At 45.4% G+C, this 13802-nt stretch overlaps 1 protein-coding gene across 1 annotated transcript in view; it reads left to right on the top strand.

Moving 5' to 3' along the window:
* Positions 1 to 13802, top strand: part of MAP2K5 (mitogen-activated protein kinase kinase 5) — a 252191-nt gene that overhangs the window by 173207 nt on the left and 65182 nt on the right. The window contains exon 16 of the mRNA XM_073618284.1: positions 6007 to 6078. Coding sequence (XP_073474385.1) covers positions 6007 to 6078 — 72 coding nt within the window. The remainder of the gene's footprint in view (positions 1 to 6006; positions 6079 to 13802) is intronic.

Here is a 13802-nt window from a genome sequence, read left to right as displayed (position 1 = left end):
TCTCTCTAGACCTTCGCAACCTTATTTTTGCAAAACACCCTGATGGCATTGGTTAAAGAAAGATTTCTAAACTTCTGAATGTTCCAGTGAGCACTGTTGGGGCCATAATCCAGAAGTGGAAATAACATCATTTCACCATAAACCAGCCACGACCAGGTGCTCCTCACAAGATTTCTGACAGAGGGGTGAAAAGAATGATCAGAAGAGTGGTCCAAGAGCCAAGGACCACTTATGGAGAGCTTCAATATAGAATTAACAGGTACAATTGTTTCAAAGAAAACAATAAGAAGTGCCCTCACCCACCATGGCCTGTATGCACGCTCGCCACGCAAGACTCCATTGCTGAAGAAAAAGCATTTTGAAGCTTGTTTAAAATTTGCTGCACGACATTTAGACAAGCCTGTGAAATACTGGGGAGAATATAGTCTGGTCAGAGACCAAAATTGAATTCTTTGGATGCCATAATACACACCATGTTTGGAGGTCCAATGGCACGTCACCCTAAAAACACCCCCCATACCAACAGTGAGGTTTGGAGGTGGGAACATCATGGTGGGATCGGGTGGTATTGGCACACTTCATATCATTGAAGGAAGGATGAATTTAAAAATATGCCAAGACATTCTTGATAAAAAATCTGCTGCCACCTACCAGGATGATGAAGATGAAACGAGGGTGGAAATTTCAGCAAGACAATCATCCCAAAAACCAGGCAAAGTAAACTCTCCATTGGTTTTAAAGAAAGAAAATAAATCTACTAGAATGGCCCAGCCAATCACCTGACTTGAATCCAATAGAAAATCTATGGAAAGAACTAAAGATCAGAGAAGAGGCCCACAGAACCTTCAAGATTTGAAGACTGTGTGGAAGAATGGGCCAAAATCACACCTGAGCAACGCATGTGACTAGTTTCTCCATACAGGAGGCGTCTTGAAGCCGTCATTACCAACAAAGGATTTTGTACTAAGTATTGATTACATATCAGTTGGCGTGTTCAATATTTTTCCCTGTGTCCTTCCATTTTATTACACATAACTTCATTTCTGAACGTATTTGTTTTGGTGTCTTTGTATGGTTTGCATGGGTTGTTACCGACATGTGGTGAAAATTTCATGTTAATCACACCTTTAGAAATATATTTACCCAGAAAAATGCTGACTTATTTTACCCGCTGTATATATTATAGGTCACTATAGGCAAAAGAGTTATATTTTTCTTTAACACGCTCTACTTGCTTCATACATTTTTTTTGTAGGCTTCTATGCACCCATGCCAACACCATTCATTCCACCAGCAATGCCCAGGCAATCTCTTGTAGCAGACACCTGTAGCCCTTGAGGGGTTAAATGTAACTTCGCTCACATGGATATTTAGTTGGACAGTAATTAAATTGAGGGTCCTTTTGATGGCATGAAGGCAGATCCCAGGTGTGCATTAAACGGATTGGCACTTGAAAGGGAATCCATCTGCTAATTGGAATGCCGGATTAGATCCAGGAGGAAAGACATCTCTATTCCATATTTATCTCGCTGCCTCCATTGAAAATATATCCCTTTTTAACCCCGTCGTCCACTCCGTGCCGAAGAATGCAAAAGCCTGCCGTCGAGAAGTTCTTGGTCTATAGCAGGCAAGAGGGAGCAACACATTTAGAAGTTGTGACTCTTATTTACTGTTCTTCCTTCTCGCAAGCGCTGACCTGGATATGCACACAGAAGACACTCAGCTGGCACTAATTTCTGAGTTTGTTTTCTTGTTGGGAGGCCCCGGGGTTATGTGGCTGCGAGAAAGAAGTGTGAAGCAGCCAGGTGCATTAAGAGCACACTGAGAAGCTATGTCAAGGGATCTCTCCTACCTTTTGTCTTACGTTCTCCTGACCTTGGCACAATAAAAATAATTCATATCGTGAACTCAAACCTTAGAAGCAAACAATAACTCCTTTTCTGCACTATAGGGGAGCTTTAGTCCACCAAAGATATAATCAAGTAGCCATGTTCAAGTCTGGCATATACAACGATCATAACTTCATGGCCACTGACAGGTTAGGTGTATAACATTGTGATAGTCTTGCGAGATACCCAAAAACCAAAAGTAACTATATATGTACTAAAAAACACAGTGTGTGTGTGAAAGGTATTCAAAAGACCAGCTACTAGCACTCATCACATCCCCATATGCATGTGCACAAAAATCAATATATAAGTGCAGCGCTGAATCATGAAATATAAACAAATATAAAAAATCATTGAATCAAACAACATATAAAGTGCATAATTAAATGTCCATACAATAAAGTGCATAAAAGTCCATATATAAAACAGTGAAAATTCCACAAATGGATGTTGATTGATGAACAACTAAATCTAATTGTGAAATCCTATATGTAAAACTTCCAGACCACCAACGAATCACCTCACTCATGCTCCCCCCCCCCCCCCCAGTGGGTATAGGTTCACCTCTGGGAGTGCGACCCCCAATTTAGCAGGGTCAGAAAACCCCTCTGAGCCACCCCAGGACTCAGTGACTTCCTCAGGGGGATCTCGTGAACCTGAGGAAGACAAGTGATCCTGTGTCGAACACACATAGGGGAGGGTCTAGGGCGGTGAAGGCACTCGGGCTCCCTAGCGATTCGAGGAGCTGATCGAGATTTTGGATGCAAGACTTCCTCAGGGGGATCTCGTGACCTGTCTCGTGAGATATCCAACACAGCTGACTCCTAAACTTCTCCCAAGATCTCCTCCTCAGTATGTCAGGTGCAAAGTATATGCAGAGAAAAAGACTCCAACAGTGCTTGAATTAACATGCGTTTATTAAAATGTACAGGGTACTCACAATATGCGGGTGCTTCCAGCACACCACACTAATACGAACATGGGTTTAAAATGCAACATAGAGCCACGCATCCAAAATCTCGATCAGCTCCTCGAATCGCTATAGAGCCCGAGTGCCTTCACCGTCCTAGCCCCTTCCCTACGTGTGTTCGACACAGGGTCACTTGTCTTCCTCAGGGTCACGGGATCCCCCTGAGGAAGTCACTGAGTCCTGGGGTGGCTCACAGGCATTTTCTGACCCTGCTAAATTGGGGGGTCGCACTCCCAGAGGTGAGCCTATACCCATTGGGGGGGGGGGGAGCACGAGTGAGGTGATTCGTTGGTGGTCTGGAAGCTTTATATAGGAATTCACAATTACATTTAGTTGTTCAACAATCAACATCCATTTGTGGAATTTTCACTATTTTATATATGGACTTTATTGTATGGACATTTAATTATGCACTTTATATGTTTGATTCAATAATTTTTGATATTTGATTATATTTCATGATTCAGCGCTGCATTCTTATATATTGATAGATGTAGACCATTGATTACCTTTGTTAGAAATGCATCTGAAAGTTGGTGTGATATATTAGCCAGCAAATGAACATGTCCTTCAAACTGAAAGAAGAAAAAAAGGGGCATCGCAGTTTGTTGTGTATTGGGGCTGTGTAGCCGCAGACCAGTCTGGGTGTCCATGCTGACCCGTGTCCACAGCCAAAAGTACCTACAATGGGCACGTGAGCATCAGAACTGGGCCACGGAGCAATGGAAGAAGGTGGCCTGGTCTGATGAATCACGTTATAATGTTCGTCAATTTCTTGTGGAAGAGAGGCCATCGGGATGCAGTATGGGAAGAAGTCAAGTAGGCGGAGGCAGTGTGAGGCTTTGGGCAATATTCTGCTAGGGAAACCTTGGCAACTGTCATTCACGTGGATGTTACTTGACACGTACCAACGACCTAAACATTGTTGCTGACCCAACACACCCCTTCATGAAAATGGTGGGGGGTGATTTACTAAAACTGGAGAGTGCAAAATCTGGTGGAGCTCTACATAGAAACCAATCCGCTTTATTGTCAATGCTTAATTGAACAAGCTGAAGTTAGTAGCCGATTGGCTACCATGCACTGCTGCACCAGATTTTGCACTCTCCAGGTTTAGTAAATCAACCCTTATATTCTCTGATGGCAGTGGCCTCTTTCAGTAGGATAGTACACTCTACCACACTGCAGAAATGTTTCACAAATGGTTGTGGAACACAACAATGAGTTTGAGGTCTTGACTTGGCCTCCAAATTTTCCAGATCTCAATCCAATCAAGCATCTGTGGGACGTGCTGGAAAAACAAGTCTGATCCATGGAGACCCGACCTCCCAACATTTAAGCAGCTTATCTGAGCTTTCAGAAAGCAGGTGGTGTGGAGCTGAAGTTACACTCTGCAGCGCTCATTGGGAGCTGATTGGAGGGAAAGGACACACCCCCCTTCACAAAGCACACAGGAACAGAGCTGAGGCTGTCAATCACAGACTTTGTGCTGGAGATCCCTCGCCCATCACCTTTTTATCTCTTGGTGTCAGGAAAACTTGTCAGAAGTGACTCATGCTGATAGCAGAGGAAGTAGGTCACAGACAGAAATACACTCGGGGGTTGATTTACTAAAGGCCATCAGTCTGTGCACTTTGCAAAGTGCAGTTGCACTCTGCAAGAGCAGTTGCTCCAGAGCTTAGAAAATGAGGAGGAGCTCTGCTGGCTTCCATCATCCAATCATGTGCAAGCAAAAATTAATTTTTTTTCTTTATTTTCCTTGCAAGTGATTGGGTATTCTTTGCAAAGTGAAGCTTTCCTCATTTACTAAGCTCTGGAGCAACTGCACTTGCAGAGGGCAACTGCTATTCTTTATTTATTCTATTCTTTGCAAAGTGCACAGTCTATTTGCTTTTAGTAAATCAACCCTTAAGTGCTCTGGACTCAGACAGGTACACACTATAGAGGGAAACTCTATGTTCATGAGTGTTCTGCGTTTTTGCAAGACCATCTTTTCTGGTCCCTAAATGCCTCCTATGGTCACCTGCAGTTCTTGGCTTGCTGTGGCAGTTGTAGACTCTTTAAATCGTAGTGTACACATTTGTCTCAAATCCTGAGAAGGCTTATGCTCCAAGTGGACAGCATCCCCCTGAGGAAGCCTAGATTGAGAGCCGAAACATGTTGGGAACTCCATCAAATCTAATGTATCCATAATTATTGTACTTTATATACTTGTTGTGGAATTGTTTTTAGACAACATTTTTAATTATTGTTCAAATAAAATGTATATTTTTTAATATACCTCTTTGGATCAATGTATTAGTTCATGCACCTTAAAAATCCCACAAGTATTCTCCTCCTCACTTCTGGCCTAATTCTACATCTACTTTTTCTCTTTCCTCCCTCTTACCTTCGCTCTCCCCACTTCACCCTTCCCCGCCCAACAACCCCCCCCCCCTTTATTGTTTTGATGATTTTTATTTTTATTTTCCTTTTTTTTTTTTTTTTTTTTGTCCATTTTGATTTGTCTGTTAGTCTTAAAGCAGAGCTCCGCCGAAATACTTTAGCTGCTGATTTTTAAAATATGGACACTTACCTGTCCAGGGCGCCCGCGATGTCGGCACCCGAGGCTGAACCGTCCCTCGGTCCTCGGATGCTGCCGCCTCCATCTTTAGTAAGGGAGTCAGGAAGTGAAGCCTTGCCACACCGGAGGGGGGGAGGGTTTCCGAAAAGCGGAAGTTCCATTTTTGTGTGGAACTCCGCTTTAACATGTCTTGGACCCCCCCGAGTCCAGTTTCTCATTCCCACTTCCGGCTCAGTCGCGGGATGCTTTTACTGTTTGCCTTTACATTTTGAAAAATATTTTGTTTGTATTCACATGAAAAGTGATGTTTTATCCTATAGAGGGATATGCTTTGTTCATATTTCATGTCTGAGGTTTACAAACACTTTAAACCTAAATAGAAACTCTAATGGTTTTTGGTCAGTTATTAACTTTCTTTATTGTTTATTCGCTAGTTTTATGGTACTTTTTTTTAATTCAAAATAATAACAAGTCTGATAATGGAATCGGAATTATACTGATAGGTCCATTTAATATTAACAAATGTACTTCTCAGCCAGATGTTTCGCTCCGATTCTGACTGCAGCTATTGTGGTATTTTTCAGCCTGAGCGGATTGCCGGGGAGCAGTATGGAATTCATTCTGACGTTTGGAGTCTGGGAATCTCATTTATGGAGGTGAGAATGGCGGAATCGCTCGCACGCGGACACGTCTGGCTCTGGTAACGCATTGCACATGGCAGCGTATAGGTTTCTGCACATGCTTATAGAGTATGGCAGCATGAAAGGCTTTCTCATCATAATCCCGCACCGTATAAGGCTGTGTGCCGAGTGCTTATAAATGGAACATATATTCTCCCCAGGAAATGGACAGAGCTGAATGTAGAATAATAATTTTCATGTACGGAGAGGCCCAATCCCTGGAGCTCAGTGACAGTGATGGTAATCATAATAACTCTATTTATATACAGCTCGCCTCCCAGGAGTCAAGTGCTTCATTATCACAATATAAAGGTAACGTTTTAAATAAGTAGAAGTCAAGCACAGGAATAAAATACAGTTTAGCAGGAATGATGTGTGGTTATAGAATGTGACTCTCCATTGCGCTCCCTATTACCCGGAGTTCTTCCTCTATGCTTAGCACCTCTGAAGATGGGTCGGGGTTCTGTAGTGTGGTGCAGGCCTGCAGAGGGACGGATGTCATTATGATGGAAGATTTACTAAAACTGGAGAGTGCAAAATCTGGTGCAGCTGTGCAGAGAAACCAATCAGCTTTCAGTTAAATATAGAAAGAGGGATTGGTATTTTTAAGCGGCAAGTTTTTTGAACAATAGTAACAGCTATGTTGTATAAGAAATGTCTTATTTTAGAAAAAATTGTTAAAATGCAACAATTGGCAAGTACAAATCAACAAGATTTTATGGATACAGCATAATAGGATAGACTTCCCAACATGTTTCACCCATATATTGGGCTTCTTCTGAGGATGCTGTCCAGCTAGAGGTACAAGCCTTCTTGGGCTCTTGAAATATTGGTCAAACCACTTATGATTTGACCAATATTTCAAGAGCCCAAGAAGGCTTGTACCTCTAGCTGGACAGCATCCCCTAAAGAAGCCCGATATATGGGTGAAACGTGTTTTTGACCAATATTTCAAGAGACCAAGAAGGCTTGTACCGCTAGCTGGACAGCATCCCCTAAAGAAGCCCGATATATGGGTGAAACATGTTTTTGACCAATATTTCAAGAGACCAAGAAGGCTTGTACCTCTAGCTGGACAGCATCCCCTGAAGAAGCCCGATATATGAATGAAACATGTTAGGAATTCTATCCTATTATGCTGTATCCATAAAATCACTTATGATTTGACCAATATTTCAAGAGCCCAAGAAGGCTTGTACCTCTAGCTGGACAGCATCCCCTAAAGAAGCCCGATATATGGGTGAAACATGTTTTCGACCAATATTTCAAGAGACCAAGAAGGCTTGTACCTCTAGCTGGACAGCATCCCCTGGAGAAGCCCGATATATGAATGAAACATGTTGGGAATTCTATCCTATTATGCTGTATTCATAAAATCTTGTTGATTTGTACTTGCCAATTGTTGTGTTTTTAACAATTTTTTTATTTTTTCTAAAATAAAAAAATGTCTTATATAACATAGTTGTTACTATTCTTCAAAAAATTTGCACCTTAGAAATCCCAATCCCTCTTTCTATATTTAACCAATTAAGGGATGTGGTGCAATTACTAAGTTGATTTGTCTGTGATCAAAAAACGTTTCGTCCAATCAGCTTTCAGGTTTTGGGCTGGGTTCACATATGAGCACGCAGCGGCTTACAGCAGGAGTCCGGTGCGTCCTCGTTCACTGTTTTAGGTCCGAGTTCAGCCCAAATTTTTGGGATGAATTCAGACCTGAAACTGACCAAAAGACGCACAGTGTTCCTGTGCAAATCGCACCGGAGCCTCTCCATAGAGAGCCAGTCACAATCTCCTGCTATGCGAATTGGATGCGGAAAAACCCTCACCCAATTCGCTCTTTTCAGAAACCATGAAATCAGACCGAGACAGAAGTACAGTTAAATCACACTTGTTTAATAATAAAAGTAAAAATAACAAACATAGTCAAAACATAGCCAAAATTTAGTAACCGGAATGGATAGTCAGCCAAGCCGGAAGTCAGGGATCAAAGTAGTGGAACAGCAAGCGGGATCTGGAGCCAGAAGGGATGTCAGCAAAGCAAGTCTTTAAACAGGAGTGCAGGAGATAGTTTCTTGTGATGTGACCAAGGCGAAGGCAGAGATCCTCTGGACTGGACAGCTTAAGTAGGCAGGACTTAAGTATTTGAGGATTTGGGGTGCAGGGGTCAGGATGGGATGTTATTGGGAGATTTGGGGTACAGGGAGGAGGGGGATGGTATTAGGGGATATGAGGTACAGGGGGTGTATTGGAGGATTTGAAGTACAGAGAGGAAGGGGGGGGGGTGGTATTGGCGGATTTAGGGTATACAGGGAGGAGGAGGGGGATGGTATTGGAGGATTTTGGGTACAGCAAAGAGGAGGGGGGATGGTATTGGAGGATTTGGGGTGCAGGAAGGAGGAGGAAGGGGGTGGTATTGGAAGATCTCGGGTATATAAGGAGGAAAATGGGGTGGTGTTGGAGGATTTGCGGTACAGGAAGAAGAACAGGGAATAGTATTGGAGGATTTGGGGTATGAGGAGAAGGGGGATGGTATTGGAGGATTTAGGGCACGCGGGGGGGGGACCAGGGGGGAGGAGGGGGATAGTATTTGAGGGTTTGGGGTGCAGGGATGAGGAGGGGATGTTATTGGGGGATTTTTGGGTACAGGTAGGAGGAAGAGGGGGTGGTATTGGATGATTTGGGGTACAGAGAGGAGGAGGGGGTGGATTGTGGGAATACAGAGAGAAGGAGGGGTGGTAGTGGCAGATTGTGGGAATACAGGGAGAAGGAGGGGGTGGTAGTGGAGAATTTGGGGTACAGAGAGGAAGAGGGGGTGGTATTGGCGTATTGTGTGAATGAAAGGAGAAGGAGGGGGATGGTTTTGGAGCATTTGGGGTACAGAGAGGAGGAGGGGGGGATGATATTGGAGGATTTGGGGGACAGGAAGGATGAGGAAGGGGGTGGTACTGGAAGATCTGGGGTATAGAGGGAGGAAAAGGGATGGTTTTGGAGGATTTGCAGTACAGGGAGGAGAATGGGGAATAGTAATGGAGGATTTGGGGTATGAGGAGAAGGGGGATGGTATTGGAGGATTTAGGGCACGGGGGGGGGGGACCAGGGGGGAGGAGGGGGATAGTATTTGACTGTTTGGGGTGCAGGGATGAGGAGGGGATGTTATTGGGGGATTTTTGGGTACAGGTAGGAGGAAGAGGGGGTGGTATTGGATGATTTGGGGTACAGAGAGGAGGAGGGGGTGGATTGTGGGAATACAGGGAGAAGGAGGGGTGGTAGTGGCAGATTGTGGGAATACAGGGAGAAGGAGGGGGATGGTATTGGATGATTTGGGGTACAGAGAGGAAGAGGGGGTGGTATTGGTGGATTGTGGGAATACAGGGAGAAGGAGGGGGGTGGTAGTGGAGAATTTGGGGTACAGAGAGGAAGAGGGGGTGGTATTGGCGTATTGTGTGAATGAAAGGAGAAGGAGGGGGGTGGTTTTGGAGGATTTGGGGTACAGAGAGGAGGAGGGGGGGATGATATTGGAGGATTTGGGGTACAGGGAGGATGAGGAAGGGGTGGTACTGGAAGATCTGGGGTATAGAGGGAGGAAAAGGGAGGGGGGTTGATATTGGAAGATTTGGGGTACGAGGAGGAGGGTGACAGTATTGGAGGATCTGGGGTACAGGGAGGAGGCGGGGGATGGTATTAGGGGATTTGGTGTACAGGAAGGGGGATGGTATTGGGGGATTTGGTGTACAGGAAGGGGGATGGTATTGGGGGATTTGGTGTACAGGAAGGGGGTTATATTAGGGAATTTGGTGTACAGGAAGGGGGGTGATATTGGGGGATTTGGTGTACAGGAAGGGGGGTGATATTGGGGGATTTGGTGTACAGGAAGGGGGGTGATATTGGGGGATTTGGTGTACAGGAAGGGGGTGATATTGGGGGATTTGGTGTACAGGAAGGGGGTGATATTGGGGGATTTGGTGTACAGGAAGGGGGTGATATTGGGGGATTTGGTGTACAGGAAGGGGGTGATATTAGGGGATTTGGTGTACAGGAAGGGGGATGATATTGGGGGATTTGGTGTACAGGAAGGGGGTGATATTAGGGGATTTGGTGTACAGGAAGGGGGATGGTATGGGGGTGCATGGTACCTGGTTTAGTTTTGGTCACAGTAAATGTGGGCATCCCGTATGCGATAATTTGCCATTTTTCTCTATCACATGCGTTTTTTCCATATTTTCTATCAAAAAGACTAGTTAATTAATCACCAGTACCCACAACTTATTGTGTGTTTAATCAGTCAAGATCTTGGATCAGTAAGTTTTGAAGTTGTCCACTTAATTACACTGGCAAAAAAAAAGAGCTCAGCGTGGCCCCGTAACATCCCCATGATGCACTAAGCAAAGTGCAATCAGCCACTCAGAGGCCGGGGGACTGGGCGACACTCGCTGACCTGCCTAGGTGTTGATTTTTTTGGTGCAGTTTAGGTGCACAATTAGCTGGAAGCACCTCTGGCTGTGAATTAATAGTTGCTTGCAGGATATCCCCCCCCTCCCCTCCTCCTCCTCTCGTCACCAGTGCTGAGAGCGGCGGTGGCTGCCTTGAGGAGGGCTATCCATCACTCACTGACCAGAACTTCCATAATTAGTGTATGTTATGGCCCTGTGCTCCAGCGATTCAGAGGCTGCAGTTTTCGAGCCACAGCCAAACTTTGCTGGAGTAAAACTCGGAGATGATTTATCCAGCCGCTGCGCAGGGAACGCGGGGCAGAGGGGGGCTGCAGGACGTCTGAAGTGTAAGCGAAGGTTCACTCAGGCCCGACTGGGACCTTCATGCATCAAACTCAGGCAGCCAATGCAACGCACAGCTTGTGTAAGAGCCACAAGATAAATAAGGCAATTACAGCAGAAGCGTTCGGTTACGGAGCGAGCGGGAGGAAGTCTGGGTCCGGCGGAACAGGCAGAGGGGAGCGAGGCTTTTAAATAAAGAACGGAGTGGTTTGGATGCACATAGCACAGCTTATCTAGATACTTAAAGTATAACTAAAGGCAAAACTTTTTTTTTTTCTTTTTTAGTTTTGGATGGAGTAGAGCGGGATTAGAACCCCTGTCAGTTTTTATTGCTGTCTGTGCCCCCGTTAGGAAGATCCTCTCTATTTGTCCTGTAAAAGAAAATCCCAAATTTTGGGTCATCCACAGAAAAGTAATAGAGGGGAAAATCTTCCAGTGGAGACACTTATTCTGATGACCTTGGGGGGGGGGGGGGCAAGAAATTCCCTTAATGTGCAGAGATCTAAGCTGCTACACTTTAATAGTAGGTGATTTCAACAGAATATTAAATTTAAGGTTAAAGTGACACTAAAGGTTTGTTTTTTTTTGTTTTTTTTTTAAATAACAAACATATCATACTTACCTCCACTGTGCAGCTCATTTTGCACAGAGTGGCCCCCGAACATCCATTTCTGGGGTCCCTTGGCGGCTCTTCCCCACATCAGCTACCCCCCTAGGAGAAGCGCTCTCCCGGGGGCTTACCTTGCGGGTGCGCTCCCGAGTCCTCCATTTAGCGTCCATCAAGGCCGAATGCAGGACTCAGCCCCGAACAACCCCCCCCCCCGGCGCTTGTGTTATTGGATTTGATTGACAGCAGGGGGAGCCAATGGTTGCGCTGCTATCAATCTATCCAATCAACAGCCGAGAACCCTGGGCAGAAAGACAGCGAGTCCCCGTGGGTCAAGTTCGAGGGTTCAGGTAAGTAAACATGGGGGGGGGGGGGCTGGGGGGCCGGTCACTGCCAGGTGTTTTTTTTCACCTTAATGCATAGGATGCAAGGATGCATTAAGGTGAAAAAACACAAACCTTTACAACCCCTTTTAAAGTGATTGTAAAATCTTTTTTTTTTTTTAGTTAAAAATAACAAACATGTTATACTAATTATATAGTCCTGACCTCAACCCGATAGAACACCTTTGGGATGAATTAAAGTGGAGACTGCGAGCCAGGCCTTCTCATCCAACATCAGTGCCTGACCTCACAAATGCTCTTCTGGAAGAATGGTCAAACATTCCCATAGACACACTCCTAAACCTTGTGGACAGCCTTCCCAGAACAGTTGAAGCTGTTATAGCTGCACAGGGCAGAGCCAACTCAATATTGAACCCTACGGACTAAGACTGGGATGTCATTAAATGTGTGTGTAAAGGCAGGTGTCCCAATACTTTTGATAATATAGTGTATATAGAGCCGTATTTAAGTAGTACTGTACACATTGTACATTCACATAAAGAACCCATCAACCAGAAGCTTACAATCTAATGTCCCTGTCTTACGTACTTACACATACCAGGGTCAATTTTAGAAGATCCAGTTAAAGCCCCCACTTTGGAGGATTTAGGATACAGGGAGGAGGAGGGGGGATGGAATTGGAGGATTTTGGGGGCAGGGAGGAGGAGGATTTGGCGTACAGGAAGGAGGAAAAGGGGGATTTTATTGGAGAATTTGGTGTACCAAGAGGAGGAGGTGGTAATTGGAGGATTTGGTGTACCGAGAGGAGGAGGAGGAGGTGGTAATTGGAGGATTTGGTGTACCGAGAGGAGGAGGAGGAGGTGGTAATTGGAGGATTTGGTGTACCGAGAGGAGGAGGAGGAGGTGGTAATTGGAGGATTTGGTGTACCGAGAGGAGGAGGAGGTGGTAATTGGAGGATTTGGTGTACCGAGAGGAGGAGGAGGTGGTAATTGGAGGATTTGGTGTACCGAGAGGAGGAGGTGGTGGTAATTGGAGGATTTGGGGTACAGGTTGGAGCAGGAGGGGATAGTTTTGGAGGATTTGGGTACAGGGAGGGGGAGGTGGGGAATAGTATTGGAGGAACTGGAGTATAGGAAGGAGGAGGGGGTTGGGATGTGAGGATTTGAGGTACATGGGGTATGATAGACTTTTTACCACCCCTCCCTTCTGTAACCTATGTTGACAGTATTTTTTTGCCTCTTACCTGGTGAATCTAGCAATACTCACCTACTGTAGTTTACCTATACAGGCCCGTTACTGCCACCAGTTTTGGTATGGGAAACCACTAGTCCAGTGCTGCAATGGCGCCCCAAGATCACCGGTCCCCTACCGTCCCCCCACCGTCCCCCCTATGATAACATAGGTCGTCTTCCCTCTCCTGAGAGGGCCCTGCCAGTGGCCATCAGATAGGGAGTGTCCTCATCCACAGTGACTTCAACGCCTAAAGAAGGACCCTAAGCATTAGGTAGACAGAAGAGGAGAAGAATTGAGCTGTGGCGTCATGTGAGCGCGGGTTAAGGTAAATTAAAGATGGGCAATCCTGATCTATATTCTCGTTTTTATTTACCTAAAATTTATTTTAAAAAAGTAAAAAAAACTTGTGCAGCTACCACGCCCCTCCCATCCCCCGTATACTTACCTGAGCCCCATCTCGATCCAGCAATGTGCACAAGAGCAGCGTCTCTCTCTGCTCTTTCCCTCCTCATTGGCTCAGAGACAGCAGCAGGAGCCACTGATTTAAAGACAGCAGTGGGAGCCGCTCACTCAAAGACAGTAGCGGGAGCTCCCACTGCTGTCAGTCGCAGCCAGCGAGGAGGGGAGGGGACACACACACACACAGCAGGCTCAGGAGCTGCAGGAGCTTCATTGCCTGACGAAGGAGCGAATTGTTCATGCTCCGAAAACATGTTGCGCCCCCTTGACGTCAGCTCTGGTCT

Source organism: Aquarana catesbeiana, linkage group LG03 (genome assembly GCF_042186555.1).
Source record: "Aquarana catesbeiana isolate 2022-GZ linkage group LG03, ASM4218655v1, whole genome shotgun sequence".
Classification (NCBI taxonomy): Eukaryota; Metazoa; Chordata; class Amphibia; order Anura; family Ranidae; genus Aquarana; species Aquarana catesbeiana.
Note: the sequence above shows the minus strand (reverse complement) of the source record. Positions and strands in the feature narration are given on the sequence as shown.